General features: G+C 43.3%; 1 protein-coding gene across 2 annotated transcripts; it reads left to right on the top strand.

Annotated features, from left to right (window-relative positions):
- The first annotated feature begins 268 nt into the window (after positions 1–268).
- Positions 269–17,502, top strand: VANGL2 (VANGL planar cell polarity protein 2). 2 transcript variants are annotated; one of them, XM_044674736.1, is made up of 7 exons: positions 269–339; positions 730–850; positions 5,749–6,356; positions 7,828–7,964; positions 8,462–8,597; positions 11,125–11,356; positions 17,242–17,502. In XM_044674736.1, the coding sequence occupies exons 1-7, from the start codon at positions 269–271 to the stop codon at positions 17,500–17,502; spliced, it is 1,566 nt and encodes a 521-aa protein (XP_044530671.1). The 2 variants fall into 2 exon arrangements, with proteins under 2 accessions (XP_044530671.1, XP_044530672.1); XM_044674737.1 differs by having other exon boundaries at positions 7,828–7,968; positions 8,469–8,597.
- The last annotated feature ends 468 nt before the right edge of the window (positions 17,503–17,970 follow it).

The raw sequence follows: 17,970 nt of genomic DNA, 5'->3' as shown, positions 1-17,970 counted from the left end.
CATTCTGTATCTCTTTATCCTGAGCCCCTTGGATGGAGTCCCTCTGCCATGTCTAAACCCATTCTCTTTTTCTGTTAGGAGTGCCGCTTAGTTTTCTCTGAGAAGAGCCCACCCGCCCAGCAAAATAGAGTCCCTCAGGGTGACAGTTGACTTCCTGAAGGTGCCTCTTGGCCTGAAGAAGCCAGAGCTGAAGGAAGTGGCCTTGGGGCCCCCAAGGAGGCCCCAGCCCACGGCCCTGGAGCGCTATAAGTCAAGGCGCTCTGAGGCCATGGACACCGAGTCCCAGTACTCTGGTTACTCCTACAAGTCCGGCCACTCCCGAAGCTCTCGGAAGCACAGGTGGGTGTGATGGATACTGAGGGGAGAGCAAGGAACCTAAAGGTGGAGGGGGAGGGGAGAGAGTGAGAGAGAGTGAGAGAGAGTGAGTGAGTGAGAGAGAGAGAGAGAGAGAGAGAGAGAGAGAGAGAGAGAGAGAGAGAGAATGAATATGAATGAGAGAGAGAGAATGAGACAGTGAGAGGGAGAGAGAGAGAAAGAGAGACAGACAGGGAGAGACAGAGAGTCAGAAAGACAGAAAGACAGAGCACTCTATTTGAAGTGGGATGAGGGGAACCAGATAAGGCAACATTTCAGAATGAAAGGACAGATGCAGTGAGAGTGGGCCTGAATGGAATATCTATTTTCTCCTCAATGATTTTTCATGTCTGTTCTCTTCCCTTCTTACCACAGGGATCGGCGGGACAGACACCGTTCCAAGAGCAGGGATGGAAGCCGAGGGGACAAATCAGTGACGATACAGGCACCGGGAGAGCCTCTGTTGGACAACGAGTCAACCAGAGGGGATGAACGGGTGAGGAGTTGGGAGAGGGAGATTCTATATTTACAGAATTTTGTAGCTAGAACAATCTTTAGAGATCATCTAATTCAGCCCTCTCCTTTAAAAGGTGAGGAAAATACAGTTAATTTGGAGTCAATGCAGCTAGGTTAGAATGCCAACTCTGTCACTTATAAACAAGGCAAACTTGGGTAAGGCATTTAACTTTTCATTTTAAGAGAAAGGCTAACCCCACTCTCTTTCTGTCAGGAGTGCTGGTTGGCTAGCTCATCTGTCAAAATGAGGCACTTGGATTAACTGGTCTCTAAGGTCCCATCCATTTCCAAATCTATGGTCCTATGCAAGTTTGGCTTAGAGAGATAAAATGGCTTGCTTATGACTGCATCGGACAGCTAGGTAGTATAATAGAGTGCTGGGTCTGAAGTCAGGAAGACTCATTTTCCTAAATTCAAATGCAGCATCTGACACTTATTGTGCCACTTTGGGCAAATCACTTAACCCTGTTTTCCTCAGTTTCCTTATCTGCAAAATGAACTGGAGAAGGAAATGGCAAACCACTGTAGTGTCTCTCCCAAGAAAACCCCAAATGGGTTCATGAAGAGTGAGTTTGAATAACTACCAACAAAATGATGTACAGCAATGGTATTAAACTGGGGGCCACTAATAGGGGTATCAAACTGGGGGCTACATAAGGATCCCTGGAAGCTGTGTATTGACTTGGAAAACCACATATTAATGTTATCTATGTTCTATTTTTTTTATTTTGTTAACCTATTTCCCAATTACATTTTCATCTGGTCCACATCTATAAAATGAGGGAGAGGCTAGCCTCTCAGGTTTCTTTTTAGCTTTTAATCTGTGATTCTATGAAGTCATACAAAGTAAATATAAAACAATTTTGGTGGTAGGGCACTAGCAATTGGGAGGATTATAATAGGCCTCTGGTTGGACGTGGCACTTTAGTATCTACTCACAGACATAGTAACATAATCTAACCAGGAACAGCCTTGGGATGCTCCATTTTGTAGGTGACCTCACCCAAATGCCCAAAAACACTTATATAAACTCCCAGACGTGCATTTCCAAATTCATTCACTTTGAAACTCAGACACATGTAGATACTGTCAGAGGTACACATCTTCCTTAAATTATATAGGCTAGCCATCTCTCTTCCCCCATCTCTGTCTGTCTCCCCAGCCCTGTGTCATTGCTCCCATTTCCTTCTTTCCTCTCCAGCTCTTTTCATCTCTTTACCTATCAGTATTTCCCTTTTATTTCTGTTTCTGTGCTTCTGTCCCTAAGATGGCTCCAATATCTTCTTATTCCCTATGTCTTTCTCTCTCATTTTCCCCATTTTATTGTATCTTTATTATTACTCTATCACCTGAAGACTCCGTGTCTACTCACCTCAGTGAGTAGATTTGTTTCAAGGTCACACATAATTGTTAGCATGGTGACAACTAACCAGGTGTCTTGAGATTCAGGTAGTTTGGGATCCCTAGATAGGCAAGATAAGGAGAGGAGATTATATAGGAAGATCCTGTTTTTTTTTTTCTCCCCCTTTCTGGATGACCTTGGGTAAGCCCCAGTCTTTCTGTCTCAGATCCTCATCTGTTAAATGGTAATACTTGCACCACCTACCTTGTGGAAATGTAAAGAAAATGCTCTGCAAACCTTAAGGTAGCAAATATCAATGTCTCCTCTCAGAATCCCATGAAATTCCTGTAGCAGTAGAAGCCACCAACTTGGGATTTGGGACTGTAACTCATTAGGAATTGTCTAATCCAAGCCATTTATCTTATAGTTGAGGAACTCAGAAAACTTGGGTCTTGCCCAAGGTTACACAGATAGGAAAGCAAGAATTCAAACCCAGGTATTTTGATTTTCAACCCAGTGCTTTTGGAGTATTTTCCTGCCCTCCTCTATTTCCCATTTTTCTCAGGGGCCTCAAAAGAATGAGTCTTGCTGACCAGTCTGGTTGGTGGGAGGGCTGAAATCCTGAGGCAAAGAAACTCCTGTAGACAACAGGATGGGGGAGAATCTGATGGCCTCTTGTGGCAGTTTATGGAATGGCATTTGGATATGGTTCTTGAGTTCTGTGGTGGTGGGAACAGACGAAGTAAATAGGAAAGAGGGGCAGATAGGCAGTGGATGAGGCTGGAAAATCAAGGCGAAAGTTTTTGGAGATCTTGTAAAATGATGACTGCATAGACTTTTGTCTGCTGGCTCTATGGAGTAGGGGTAGGCTTTCTGTGTCCTGAGAGTAGAAGGGGTAGGTATGGAAGTAATGCACTTTGTCCTTTCCATTCCTGGAGGGGATCTCGTGCTTCTAACTCCTCTTTTCTTCCAAAGAAGGCTTCAAGCCTGAGGTTTCGGGGAGGTTAAGGCATTTTTTCCCAAGGTCACAGAGATAGTAAATGTCAAGAGTGAGATTTGAACTCAGGTTTTCATGTGATCTTTCCAGCATACCACTCTGCTTTCCTTCACTCCTTTTTTCCCCCATCAACATCCTCCTGCTTTGCAGGAAGAGAATTATCTTTTTACCTTTTTAAAAAAATCCTTACCTTCCATCTTAAAATTAATGCTATGGATTGGTTCCAAGGTAGTAGAGTGGTAAGATCTAGGCAATGGGAGTTAAGTGACTTGTCCAAGAGAGTCAGACAGCTAGGAAATATCTGAGGACAGATTTTTGAATCCAAGATCTTTCATCTTTACTTCTGGCTTTTGATCCACTGAGCCATCTTGCTGCCCCCGAGTCTTTTTACTTTTTGATAGAATCATAGGATTCCAGAGTTGGAAAGGATCACAACACAACGTGTACTTAAACAGGATTCATGTGACCTTAACATCTAACTCAGTGATGGGCAAACTATGGCCTCTCGGGCCAGATGCAGCCCCCTGAAATGTTCTATCCATCCGAGTGACATTATTCCTAATCTGACAAATACAGTGAGTAGGATACAATACAATGAAATTTCGAAAGAATTGCCTTAGAAACAGACTGACAGGTGAACATTTCCTTTCCTTTGGCCCCCTCTTTTAAAAGTTTGCCCATCACTGATCTAACTCATCACCAAATCCTATAGAGCCTTCCTTCTTCATTCCTCCATCCTTTCCTTTCCATTCTGCTTTTCACTAACTATTTTATCACCTCACTCTGGGACTAATGTCATAGCCTCCTGACTGGTCTTTTTGACTCAACACTGGGCCTTTCCTGTCATCTCAACCCATTTTGTTTCTCCCTTGCTCCTTTCACCCCCAATCATTGATTTTCCAAAAGTATTGCTTTTATTGTGTCATTCTCTTGTCTCCACACCTAGAATAGTTTCCCAATTGCCCATAAGATCGTTAGGATTTTTTTCCCCATGTCTATTTATATCTTGTCAGGTTAGCAATTTAGTGTAGTGGGAAGAGCCCTGTTATTGGCTTTGGTTTCCTTAGCCTGGCATTCAGGACCCTTTACATTCTGTTTTTAAGTCTGTGTTCCAAAGGCCATCTACTGATCTTTTAAACATTCTTATATCCAGATTGATCTAAACACTCTCTCCCAACTGTGCCATGTTCTTTTGCAAATCTTTGCTGTTCCCTTCATAGTTTCATCCCCTTGGATTATCTTCCCTCTGACATATCACCACCTATGGAAATCCGGTCCCACCTTGACCAGGACACCCATAGTGACCTCTCTTTTTTTTGAGCTCTTCTAATACTCATTGTGTCTACTCTTCCTTTGGTGCTTGGCTTTGACTGCCATGGATTTCAATTATTTTCATGTATGGCTGTCTTTTCTTTTCAGGTTAGCAGTATGGCAAAGAGTCTTAGATTTGGATTTAGGAGGTCTGTTTGATATCAGCTCTGATTCCTACTAGCTCTCTAGACTATAAGAAAGTAACTCTGCTTCCCTGAAGCTCAGTTGTCTCATCTATAGAATGGGAATAATAATAGTTATATTGCTGACCTCACAGGATTGTGACAGGGAAAGAATTTATGGACCTAAAGAAATATGTTACTATGTTTCAAAGATATTAATTCTTTATTATTAACTTAATAAATCAATTTGGGTAAAAAAGGAACAAGAAACTGAGATTTAAACCATGAACTTCTGTAGTGCATAGAATTTTTTATAGTATGTATTAATAACATAATAGTAACAACAAAATTGCCCCATTTGTTCACATCCCCTTTTGAATTTTTAAAAAAATTTCTTCTATATGCCTTTAAATTGTTTTATTGATGTTCTTTTTAAACTACTTGTTAACTGCCTCCCTGCCACCCCCAGTAAAGTCTCTCACTTATAACAAATAAGTATGGTCATGCAGAATAATTCAACACTTTGGTCATTTCTGAAAAAATGCATGTCTCTTCTCCATCCAAGGGCAAGAAGCATGTTTCATCTTCCATCTTCTGGAGATTTTCTGGGGTATTTTTCTTTATATTATCATTGGGGAGATCATTCTTGTTATCTTCTTTATGAGTTCATATACATCTATCCAAGTTTCTGTAGCTCTAATCAATCAGTTACTAAACCTATTAAATACCTTCTTTGTGCCATTGCTAAGCATATCCTATTTATTATTTTGTAGGACTACATTATATTTTATTATATTCACACGCCACAACTTTTTTTTGGCATTTCCCTAGTTGATGGGCTTGTGATTTTTGTCTTCCCCTCTTGATGGCAAATTCTTTGAGGACTCAGGCTGTCCTGTATTTTCTCTGATCATGGAGCTTGACCTAGTGTTGGGTACCAGTAGGTGTTTGATAAATTCTTACTAATACAACATTTGTTGATTACCATCTTCTCCCTTTCTGCCTTCTCCTTTCCCATTATTCTTTCTCCCCCTTCCCCTTCTCTTCTTATTCCCCATCTCCCTCCCCAACATTTCCCCTTCTGTCCCTTTCCACATCCTTCAAAGGACGATAACTGGGGCGAGACAACAACTGTGGTGACAGGCACGTCGGAACACAGCATCTCTCACGATGACCTCACACGCATTGCCAAGGACATGGAGGACAGTGTCCCTCTGGACTGCTCACGTCACCTGGGCGTGGTGGCTGGTGCTACGCTGGCACTGCTCTCCTTTCTAACCCCACTGGCCTTCCTACTGCTGCCCCCGCTACTGTGGCGGGAAGAGCTGGAGCCCTGTGGAGCAGCCTGCGAGGGACTCTTCATCTCAGTGGCCTTCAAGCTGCTCATCCTGCTGCTGGGCAGCTGGGCTCTGTTCTTCCGCCGGCCCAAGGCCTCACTGCCCCGGGTCTTTGTGCTGCGCGCCTTGCTCATGGTGCTTGTCTTTCTGCTCGTGGTCTCCTACTGGCTCTTCTATGGGGTTAGGATTTTGGAGGCAAGGGAGCGCAGCTATCAGGGGGTGGTGCAGTTTGCAGTTTCTCTGGTAGATGCCCTGCTCTTTGTGCACTATCTCGCTGTGGTCCTGCTGGAGCTACGCCAACTGCAGCCCCAGTTCACTCTCAAGGTTGTGCGCTCCACGGATGGGGCCAGTCGCTTCTACAATGTTGGCCATCTCAGGTACAGTGTGTGTGTGTGTGTGTGTGTGTGTGTGTGTGTGTGTGTGTGTGTGTATGTATGTGTGTGTGTGTGTGTGTGTGTGCAGCATCTACAAAAGTACATGCTTGGGCACAAAGAAAATTAAGGGCATTGAGATGGAGTAGGAGAGGGAATGGGAGATTGATCAGGTTAGGATTGGGATTATAGAAGGGCAGGGAGAGAATATTAGCAAAGGGAGGGATTGTGGAGCAGATAAGTGTGTGGGGGTTGGGGTGGGTAGGTCAAGAGGTATAAGAAGAATATTAGGGGGCCGAGGGCATGAGAATTAGCCGGGGAACTGGAGTATAGTGCTACACTGAATAGATAGCAATTAGTAGGGTAAGGAAGATAGCTCGAATTGTTGAGCAACAGATATGTTGGGAATGGGGGGACTGGGTAACTTTGTTGAGGAAACAGGTGCAGAATTTGTAGGAGAGATTAAATGGAAGGGATGGGGGAGTTCTTTGTATGAACAAAGTATAGGCCAGCACCAGTGACTTTTCTGGGCCCTTTTTACATTTCCCCAAATTGTGACTACCACAGGAATATGCCCTCTCTGGTTACTAAGTGAGCATGAAATGAATGGAGTTGGGCAGAGCAGAGGGAGGTTACTTTGAAAAGGGTATATTGGGAGAAGCCAAAATAGAGGGCTATTATTCAGTGGCCATGGGCTATTTATGAGTTAACTTGGGTCAGAGTATGTGTGTGTGTCAAGTATTGACTCCAAGGCAGAAGAGTGGTAAGGGCTAGGTAATGGGGGTCAAGTGACTTGCCCAGGGTCACAGAGCTGGGAAATGTCTGAGGCCAGATTCGAACCTAGGACCTCCTGTGTCTAGGCCTGGCCCTCAATCCACTGAGCTGCCCAGCTACCCCCACACATATGCATTTTTGACAGAATGTATGGGAAGGATTTGCTCAAGATCTGGCAACTTGAGTCTTGAGCCTAGCCCTGGCCCTGATGCTCTTGGGGATTCCCATTTCATTTTCTTTTAGGATCTAGTAGGAGAGAGTAGTTGGTAGGGATTCCCTTGATTTCCAGCTTTTATGTGTGAAATTTTCTCAGCCCAATAAGACTCCAAAGACACTGACGAGTAGAGGCGGTTGATGGCGTGGAAGACCTCACAGAAGGTCCCATTTGTGTAGGCCCTAAATTCAACATTAGATGACTATCACAGCCTGGCCACAAAAAGGGCTCTGATCTGGAGGCTGGCAGGAGACCAAGGGGGAGAGACCTCAGGGTGGCTTCCTTAAGCTGGGCTTGTCAGAAGCAGCTTCTCCCCATCCTTTGTCCTTTTTTGTCTTACCATCCTGCACTGATGTGTCCCTCCCTCTGGACATCTTTGTCTATGTTTGGGAGTGGAGGTGACCATGAATGTTCCCCTTACCTCCTTCCTTCTCCTTTTCCCCACCTTCCCATCCCTTTCCCTCCCTTCCCCTACCGTCTCCCCCACAGCATCCAGCGTGTGGCAGTGTGGATCCTGGAGAAGTATTACCATGATTTCCCCGTCTACAACCCTGCCCTCCTCAACCTGCCCAAGTCCGTCCTGGCCAAGAAAGTGTCCGGCTTCAAGGTGTACTCCCTCGGAGAGGGTGAGCTGCCAGGGTCTTCCACTTTTCTGTCCTTTCCTATTAGGGCTGTCTTTGCACATCCTCTTTTTTCTCTTACTATTACTATCTCCTACTTTTGCTCCCTTCATTTATCACTCCCTTTCTTTGGTTCCTTTTGTACTGTCCTTCCCTTCAACTCTAGGTGGAGGGTCTCAACCTTTGGATCCTTTCCTCTATTTCCCTCCCTTCCCCCCCACACCCCTGCCCTCTCAGGTTTCCCCTCCTTTGGCTGCTCTGTGTCTCCTCCTCAGCCCAGACACTCTAAGCCCTTCAGCCATCTGAGTTCTAAAATTGATGGACCTGCTTGGGAGTCCTCGCCCTTCTTTATTGCTGTTCCCTGGGCGCCCTTCTCTAAAGGTGACTGGGGACAGTGCCTCTTGAAGACTATGGACAGTCAGGCTGCTGACATCAGCCCCAGGTCTCCCTGGATACCTTTTTCTCATTCTGATCCCCACCTCTGCCTCCTTGCCTTCTCTCAGAGAACAGCACCAACAACTCTACTGGACAATCTCGGGCGGTGATTGCAGCAGCAGCTCGGAGGCGGGACAACAGCCACAATGAGTATTATTATGAAGAGGCAGAGCATGAACGGAGGGTGCGCAAACGCAGAGCCAGGTATGTTCTCTGGGAAAGAAGAGAGAATGGAGAAAAGTGGGGAGGTGTGAGGGGAAAAGTGACTGGAAGAGGATGGGCTGAGATTGCATAGAAACTACTTTTATGACTTTGGATGAGGTCTTCTGCCTCAGTTTCCTCATTTGTAAAATGTACAGGTTGGACTAGATGAATTTAAATTCATTCTGCTTCTAAATTTTTTGATGATCCTTTGAACTTAATTGGGAAGTAGACTATGTTAGTCTGGGGGATGAAGTTGTAAGTGAGGCTTCATTGTCTCTGAACAGAGCGGGATATTAGAAGATGCTGCTTATATTCGTGGGGAAGAAAAAATGGAGTTAATACCCAGGAAGAGGAAATTGGTAAAAATCTGAAGCATTAGGAGTAGAGGCTAGTCTAGATCTAGGGATGAGAACTGGGGATTTTGAATAATTAACTTTGGCACAAATGGTGGCCCTCAGAGTCTTAACTACTCTATGTGCCAGGCACTGGGCTAAGTACTTTACAAATATTATAATTATTTGGGTCTCACAACAGTCTTGGGAGGTAGGTGCTGTTATTATCTTCATTTTGTATTTGATGAAACAGGCCACACAGTATCTGAGGCTAGACTTCAGTGGAGGCCTTCTTGACTCATGTTCTATTCTCTGAGCCACCTCTTTGTGTAGTAGAATTTTGAGCTGGTCAGTTGCCCTCCTTTTTTTGTACACCATATCACTATACCCTCCCTCTCTTATAGGATCTCCATTAGGAAGGAGAGCATAGCCTTCAGTAATGTCCTCTCCTTTGCTCATTGGGTCATAAAATGACAGAGTTGGATGGGGCCTTACAGATCAGACTTTTCATTTTACAGATGAGGAAACTGAGTTTAATAGATTTGCCTAAGTTCGTGCTTTTTCTCAGGGACTTCATTGTCAGCATCTTCTATATCCTGTACTTCAAGTTTTCTCAAAGCTTTGGGTAAATGAAAGGATGGCTTCCCCCTTGCTGCAGTGCCCTGATACCAAATCTTTGTTTTGTGTCCACCCAAGATGATATTGGTGGTGGTGGTGGTGGTGGTGGTGTATGGTCATGGTCTCATAGTCCTTTTTTTCTTTCATTTTTTATTGTCATGCAAAACACATTTCCATATTGGTCATTGTTGTAAGAGCAAAGTCAAACATAACCAAAACCCCAAAATAAAACCAAAAATATGCTGATATGAAAGATGACTAACGGTTCTTTCTCTGGAGATGGATAGTTTTCCCTGTCATTAGTCTTTCAGGTCCCAGATCATTGCATTGCGGAGAGTAGCCAAGTTTTTTCACAGATAATCATCGTCCAATATTGCTGTTATTATGTACAATGTTTTCCCAATTCTGCTTGTTTTGCTCTGCATCAGTTCCCACAGATCTTTCCAGCTTTTTCTGAAATTATCTTGCTTATCATTTCTTATAGCACAATAGTATTTCATTACCAACAAGTACCACAATTTGTTCAGCCATTCCCCATATGATGGGCATCTCCTCAATTTCCAATTCTTTGCCACCACAAAAAGAGCTGCTATTATAAATATTGTTGTACAAACAGATCCTTTCCTCTTTTTTCATTATTTCTTTGGGATTCAGGCCTAATAGTGACATTACCAGATCAAAGGGTATGAATAGTTTTATAGTCCTTTGAGTATAGTTCCAAATTGCCCTCCAGAATGGTTGGATCAGTTCACAACTCTACCAACAGTGCATGAATTTTTTTGTGATATCCCCTCCAACATTTATTATTTTCCTTTACTGTCATATTGGCCATTCTGATAGGTGTGAGGTGTACCTCAGTGTACTTCATAGTCTTAATGGAAAATTAATTTACCTTAATTAAAAAAATACATATTAGAAGAGAAGAGATATGAAAGGAAGATGATTGGGGAAAATAATTCTGGGTCTAATGGAGGATTAGAATAATATAAAGTCAGTCTCAGGAGGAAATTCTTTCTGAAGAAAGTAGGAGCTTGTTTAAAGAATTGATTTTCATTGTGAGTTTTAAAAAGTCTAGATGGAGATAGGGTAATGTGGTTGAAAGACTAGAAGATCTGAATATCTGGAGTACTAGTTCTGACCCTGTCACTTTAGTTGTACGATCATGAGTAAATCACTTAACCTCAACTTTCTCCACTGTAAAATGGGGATAATTTTTTTGCATTACCTCTCTTATAGGATGAGCAAAATGCTTTGTAAACCAGAAAGAACTCTATAAATATATGGCAGTATTACTATTACTATTTCCATGGAGAATAGCCATAAGCTACTATAAATAGTAGTACTACAAGCAGGGCTTGTCAGGAAGAATTTCCCAAATCTCAAGGGAAGTTGTGAGATTCTTATTTAGAGTTTTTCCTGGAAAGAATACCACCTGTTTCTGTCAGGAGGCAGTTGGACAGACAAAATTATCCTTTTTTTGCAAAGGTCTGACAAAGGTTAGGCTTCTCTAATGATAGGAGGTTTCAGAGGCTGTGGGAGGTGAGTGGTCTCTGAGCTGTCTCTTCTTCTCCAACCAGACTGGTGGTAGCAGTGGAAGAGGCCTTCACACACATCAAGAGGCTACAGGAAGAAGAGCAAAAGAATCCAAGGGAGGTGATGGATCCAAGAGAGGCAGCTCAAGCCATTTTTGCCTCCATGGCACGAGCCATGCAGAAGTACCTTCGCACTACCAAGCAGCAGCCCTACCACACCATGGAAAGCATCCTCCAGCACCTGGAGTTCTGTATTACCCATGACATGACACCCAAGGTATGCCCTATTTTGCTTCTCACCCTAGTGGAGAGAGTGCTGGCCTTAAAGTCAGGAAGATCTGGGTTCAAATCCTGCCTTGGGCACTTATTAGATGTCTGACTCTGGGAAAGTCATTTAAGTGACCCCTCTCTGGACCTTATTTCCCCTCATTTAAAACAAGGGGGTTGTATTCTATGGCCTCTGAAATCCCTTCTAGTTCTTGATCTATGATACCTTAGGCCTGCCCCCTTCCTCCCTTCCTTCCTTCCTCCATAGATTTATTTTTCATTATTCTTTCACATTCTATCCTCTCATCTCTCATCTTTCTCCCATCTTTTTTCTGTCACTCTCTCTAGCTCAAATTTCTTTGCATTTCTCTTGGCTGAGATAGTTTCTAGGGATGGAGTAAATAAACACTCTTAGGCATAGGATTAGGGGAAGTCTAGCTTGATTATTCTTCTCTTTTGTCTCTTTCACTCCCTTTCTTCCATCTTCTCCCCTCCCTTTTCTTCTATCTCCTTTTCTTCTTTATCTTTCTCCCCTCTCTCCCTTTTTTCTCTCTCCCTTTCTTATCTCTTTCCCTGTCTGTCTCTTCTCCTTTTCCCTTTTCTTTCCCTCCTTCCCTCCCTCTCTCCCTTTTCTCTCTTTCCCTCTCTCCATTCCTTTCCCTATCTCTCTCTCTTCTCCCTTTCCCCTTTCCCTTCCTCCTTATCTCCATTTCTCTCTCCTTTCTCCCCTATCTCCCTCTTCTTCCCCCTCTCCTTTTTCCCCCTCTCCATCTACTCTTTGTCCTTCTCTCCATCCCTTTTCCTGTCTCTGTCTCTCTTCCTTTCTTTCCTCATTCCCGATGCTTACTACCTGTGTGACCTGAAGAAAGTTATTTAGCCTCCCTGGCCTACTGAGCCACCTATCAAATGAGGGGAGTGACCCATGTGACCTTGGCAACCCCTTCAGTTCTAGGTTTATCATCGTAGGTCCAAGGGCAGTTTTTCTCTTTGACCTATTAGTATTTGTACATGCATGGTCTGCTGTTGCCCCCTGTTGCTCATTGTTGGAATTGCTCTGTTCTTCAACACATACTGACCAAACATCTGGGAGGGTTGTAGAGCAACCCTGGGTGACTGATATAAGACCATACATTTAGAGCTGGAAGGCTCCTTAGACATCATCTAGTCCAACACCCACATTTTACATATATGAAAACTGAGGCCCAAAGAGAAATGACTTGTCCAAGATCACAGGTTATAAAACAGTGATGGCGAATCTAAGGCATGGGTGCCAAAGACGGCATGCTGAGCACTCTCTGTGCTCCTCCCTCCCAGTTTGTTACTAGAAAGGCAGAGCTGCTCCCCTTCCCCTCTCCACTGTGCCTGATCATATTTTTTTCACATTTCCCCCACCCCTCTGTCTAGCAACCCAATGGGAATGTTTTCTCCCTCCCCTGTGTGGGGTAAGGGGAGGGCAGGGCATTCCCAGCACTTGGAGGGGGAGGAGCCCTACACTCCATCTCTAAAAGGTTCGCCATCACTGTTATAAACCAACTATAATCAAATAATCCTATTTGACCTTTGATAATAATAGCATAGGGTGGCTGGAGTGCCATATCTAGAGTTAGGAAGACTCATATTGTTGAGCTCACTTCTGGTCTCACACTACCTGTGTGACTTTGGGCAAGCCACTTAACCCTTTCGGCCTCAGTTTCCTCATTTGTAAAATGAGCTGGAGAAGGAAATGGCAAATCACATCAGTATCTTTACCAAGAAAACCCTAAATGGGGTCATTAAGAGTTAGACATAATTAGAAAAATGACTGAACAACAAATAATAATAGCATATATATGTAAAATCAACAAACAAAAGTTACATGCAAGATACTGTGCTAGAGATAGAAAGGAAGGTAAATAACATAGATCCTGCCCTCAAGGAGCTCACATTCTAATAGGGGAGACAACATGCAAAAAACTATGCATAAGCATACTTCCAATATGAACTCCTATTTATTTTATATATATATACATACACACACACATACACATGCACATACACATTCATAATAAACTAGAGCTAGTTTCAAAGGGAAGGCACTGGCATTAAGGGAGATTGGGAAAGATTTCTTGCAGAAGGTGGCATTTTAACTGAGACTCGAAGGAAGCCAGAGAAACTAGGAGATAGAGACCAGGAAGATTAGCATCCCAAGCAAGAGATCCAGCCAGTGAGAAGACACAGAGAGGAGATGAAGTCTCATTTGTGGGGAATGGCAAGAGGGCCAGTGTCACTGCATTGTAGAGATACAGAAGGGAGTAAGTTATAATAAAACTGGAAAGTTAAGGAGGGACCAAGTTATGAAAGGCTTTAAAATCCAGAGGATTTACAAATATGATCCTGGAGATAAAAGGGAGCTATTGATTTTATTAAATGGAGGCGTATGTGTAATGTAACCAGACTTGTACTTGAGGTAGACTAGTTTGATAGCTCTGATTTTAAGGAAGAACTGGACAGGGGAGATTTGAGGCATGGCAACTAATTAGCAGACTATTACACTGGTCTAGGATTGAGATGATGAAGGAATGTATCAGAGATGTAGCCATGTCAGAGAAAGGGGCCTTATATGAAAAACGTTACAAAGGCAGAGTCAATGGAATGTGGCAACACTTTGGTTATAGTTGGAGAGAGGAAGTGTGAAAGAGTGAGGAGTTGAGGCTGATGCCTAGGTTATGAGTTTGGCTGACTAGGAGGATGATAGTTCTCTCAACAATAACAGAGAAGTTAGGAAGAGGGGAAGGTTTCTGGGAAAAGTAATGAATTTTCTTTTGAGCATGTTGAGTTTGAGATGTCTATGGGACATCCACTCTGAGATGACTGAAAGGCAGCTGGACATGTAAGATTGGACCTCATGTTACAACTCTGGGAATTATTTGCATAGAGACAATAATTGAAGATTAGTGAAAATAGAGGTAATAGAAGGGGCACTCTGCAGGAGAAGCTGGTATAGAATAGGGTAGTTTGTGCATGTAGATGGGCTTTTTTGGGCAGGAAAGGCCACCTTCATGTGATATAGATGTAGGAAGAGATCATGAAGTAAGGCATCTGAGTGATATTAAATGATGATCAGGGGAAAAGCTGGAGTTCATGGCGAATGTCTTCAATTTTTTCAGTGAAATCAAAGCAACCTCTGTGTAGTCATGAGATGTTTGAAAAGAGTTAAAAAAGTTTGGATAAGCTGTTACTTTGAGTAAGATAGTGAATTGTTTAGAATAAAAGGATTGCCTTTGTAAGGAATTTAATTAAGGGTTTGACTAAAATGTATAAGAATTTTAAGACAATATTGTGATTGCTGATTTTAAAATTAATATAGCCCAAGTCAAAATGACTTTTAGCAGCTTTTATTTACAAAAAAGGTGGAGAGATAAAAAACAAAAAACAAACAAACAAACAAAAAAGGTGGAGAGAATGAAAATAGGGAAATGAAAGAAAGGGTAGAGTAAGAAGTCTAGCTTATCACCCTAAATGTTGCTCAGATCCCTGGCTCAACCCACATAAGGGTTGTTAACCCCTCAGGCAGAGGACTTGGTGTTGAATTAAACAAGGGTGTTCAACCCACTCGGCCTCCTACCCACTTGTCCTCCTCTGAGAAGGGGAGGCCTCTCCGGAACTAATCTCTCCAAAAGCCAGGAAAGGAAGGCCAGCTTTTCACTCATCAGGAGAAGATCCAAATTGAGAAGATCAAGGAGCAGTCTTACCAGAAACAGTCCAAGAGCCCCAGTCCCAGTCCAAGCTCCTTCAACCCAAAAATTCAGGATGAAGACCCCTTGCACAGGAAGTTCATCATCTTTTATAGTCTTTTTTTATGTCACTTTTTGTCCCTTCCTCCACTTTACGGGGACCAATTGCAGTCTTTAAAAGATTTGCTTAGCACTGCCCAGGGGGTGGTCAGTCACCTTTGGAGTTGTCCCCCACTTTAGCAAGTGGCTTGAGGACCTCTCCTACTTAGTGTTAAGTAGGGGTGTCTATGCTTTTGGTTGATTAAATTTAAAAGTAGGCAAAGGGAAAGTCAATCCCATCTTCACACTTTACTATAGTGAAAGCTAATTGAGATTATTTAACATAAATTTGTAGACTCATGTCAGCACAGTTATTTTTTGTTCTTTAGTTTTGTTTAGTCCCAGATGAATAAGATTGAAAGTGATGGAAAAAAAATCTAAGGCTGGGATTTGGCAGGGCAAGGTCAGCTGTAGGATGAGGGGGACAAATGGTTGGAGGGAGGAGGATTGTGTTGAGTTAAACGGGTTTACCAAGGGATCTAGATGGAGACAGGGAGGAGAGGATAGTGTTATAATTAAAAATAACATTATTTTTAATTATAACAATAGTCAGAGAAAGGTGATATGGCAAAGAACTGAGGAATGACAGGATTAGAAGTTGTGGTGAGGATGAAGAATAAGGGTTGCATGGTAGGAGAGATAAAGAAAGATAATTAGATAAAAGAATTTCAAAGTTTATGAACATGGAAGTCAAACAATTGTAGGTGATGGCAACATTATAGGGACAGTCATCTCTGTGTATAGTTCAGGTCAGGTGGGAAATGAAAAAATTGAGGAGCTGGAAATTAAGATGTTTGAGAGTATCATATATGCTGACATTCCCTAGAAAGAGAACAGGAGTTGAGAAGGAATGAAAGATTACGAACTACACATTGTGGAACTCTTTTAGGAAGGAAGGAGAGTGTCCTTGGGGGTCAGGTCAGTAAACAACAGCTTCCAGAATCTTGATTAGGTGGTAAATACAAATTGAGTGAATTAGAAGTGACAATGGGTTTCAAAGAGAATTACGAGTTTACCCACAATGACCTATTAATGCGTCTAGGGTTATTAGTAAAAGTGTAACGTACTAGAAAGAATGGCCAATTAGCTGTGTCATCAGGACAGAGCTGGGACTTGGGGAGTTCAAGAAGATGGAGAGAGGAAATATTTTAAGATGAAAGCAAATCTATTATATATAGAAGAGGTATTCTATAGAACACAGGAGTGAATAGATCTTGAGTGGCATTGAGGGGGTGTTGACAGGGATGGGAAGCGGGGACTATGCAATGGGGAGCAGGGAAAGGAGTTTGTGAAGTGACAGCTGTGGGTTCAGAATCACTGGGATAGGGAAGTTCTGCTAAGTATTGAGGAGTAAACTCAGGTAGATTATCATTTGTCTCCAGGAGTCAGGCAGCAAATGTGGAGTTGTAATCAGCATGAAAGGACAGTTGAAATGGCTGCTCCAGGCAAGGACCCTCCTTTTGGGAAGGACGGGGCATCTAGTGTGGAGCTATGGCAGAGCACTAGCACACATGTTGGGTGTATATACACACTGTAAAATGGGGATCATACTGGCACCCACCTGACAAGGTCATTATGAGGATCAAATGAGATCATCTTTGTAAAGGGTTTTCCAGAGTGCCTGTCACATAGTAAGTGCTTAATAGATGCCATTTCCTTTTCCTTTATACACACACATACACATATCCGTGTAAATACTTATACACCTATGTGTGTGCATATTGTACACACAAAATGCCTTATTCACAACAACCCTATGATAAATTGAGGCACAGAGAGGCTAACTGCCCAGGAACATATTGCTAGTAAGTGTTAGAATTGAATTCAAATATAGGTTCCTTAATTTCCATTTCAGTTTTCTGTCTGCTGTGTTATGTATGCACCTCTGCAAACCCAGGTCTAGCCTTGACTCTTGCAATTAGAAATAAAGGAAGAATGAGGAAAAAGAGGGGGACAGCAACATGTAGGGTGGAGGTCATTGTGGGGAGGAGCCCTTTCTGCAGGCAGTGAAGGAGGGAGTGCTGTAAGGTGGGAGCAAACAAGTACCACGTTGTGACATAAGTTTTCTCTCTCCCTTTCCCAGGCCTTTCTGGAGCGGTACCTGGCAGCTGGCCCCACCATCCAGTATCACAAGGAGCGCTGGCTGGCTAAACAGTGGACGCTGGTGAGCGAAGAGCCAGTGACCAATGGGCTCAAAGATGGCATTGTCTTCCTCCTCAAACGCCAGGACTTCAGCCTGGTGGTCAGCACCAAGAAGGTCCCGTTTTTCAAGCTGTCTGAGGAGTTTGTGGACCCTAAATCGCACAAATTTGTCATGAGGTTGCAATCTGAGACCTCTGTGTAACTGTGCAACAGAATGGGGCAGGGCAGGGGGCTGTGGGAAGCTCCTGGGGGCAGTGGGAGGAGGCTTGAAAGCCTAGGCCTCAGCTAGTCCTGCCTCCTTCCTTTCTGTCCCCAACTCTGTTTTTTACTTGAATTACTAACTTACTCTCACTCCCACTCCATCTTCTTCCTCTCTTCCCTTCCCTGTCCCAGGTGAATGGGGAAAAAGACCACCCCGAGAGTGGGGGCAGTAAGTAGGGAGATTCCTATCCTTCTGGTTTTCCCATTGCTTCCCACCTTGAGCCCTGTGGGAATAAGTCCCCCTTTCTTCCCCCTTTCTTTCTATTTCTCCATGACAGTCTCTGCTGAAAGAGGACCTGACCCTTTTGTCCTCTTCTCTTTCTTCTTCACCCTTCTCCCCCTTTCCCCATCTAGGTTATTGTAGCAGTTCTTTCCAGTAGCCTCCTGGAAGTGCTTTTTCCAAGGGGTG

This window comes from Gracilinanus agilis, chromosome 4, assembly GCF_016433145.1.
Source record: "Gracilinanus agilis isolate LMUSP501 chromosome 4, AgileGrace, whole genome shotgun sequence".
Classification (NCBI taxonomy): Eukaryota; Metazoa; Chordata; class Mammalia; order Didelphimorphia; family Didelphidae; genus Gracilinanus; species Gracilinanus agilis.
The sequence above is the reverse complement of the archived record's forward strand: the minus strand, read 5'-3'. Positions and strand labels throughout refer to the sequence as shown.

Excerpts from the sequence above, each read along its gene's own strand:
- VANGL2 (XM_044674736.1), top strand. The coding sequence starts at position 269 with ATGGACACCGAGTCCCAGTACTCTGGTTACTCCTACAAGTCCGGCCAC. Across the intron at positions 340-729 it reads CGAAGCTCTCGGAAGCACAG|GGATCGGCGGGACAGACACC; the intron begins GTGGGTGTGATG and ends TTCTTACCACAG. Across the intron at positions 851-5,748 it reads CAACCAGAGGGGATGAACGG|GACGATAACTGGGGCGAGAC; the intron begins GTGAGGAGTTGG and ends CATCCTTCAAAG.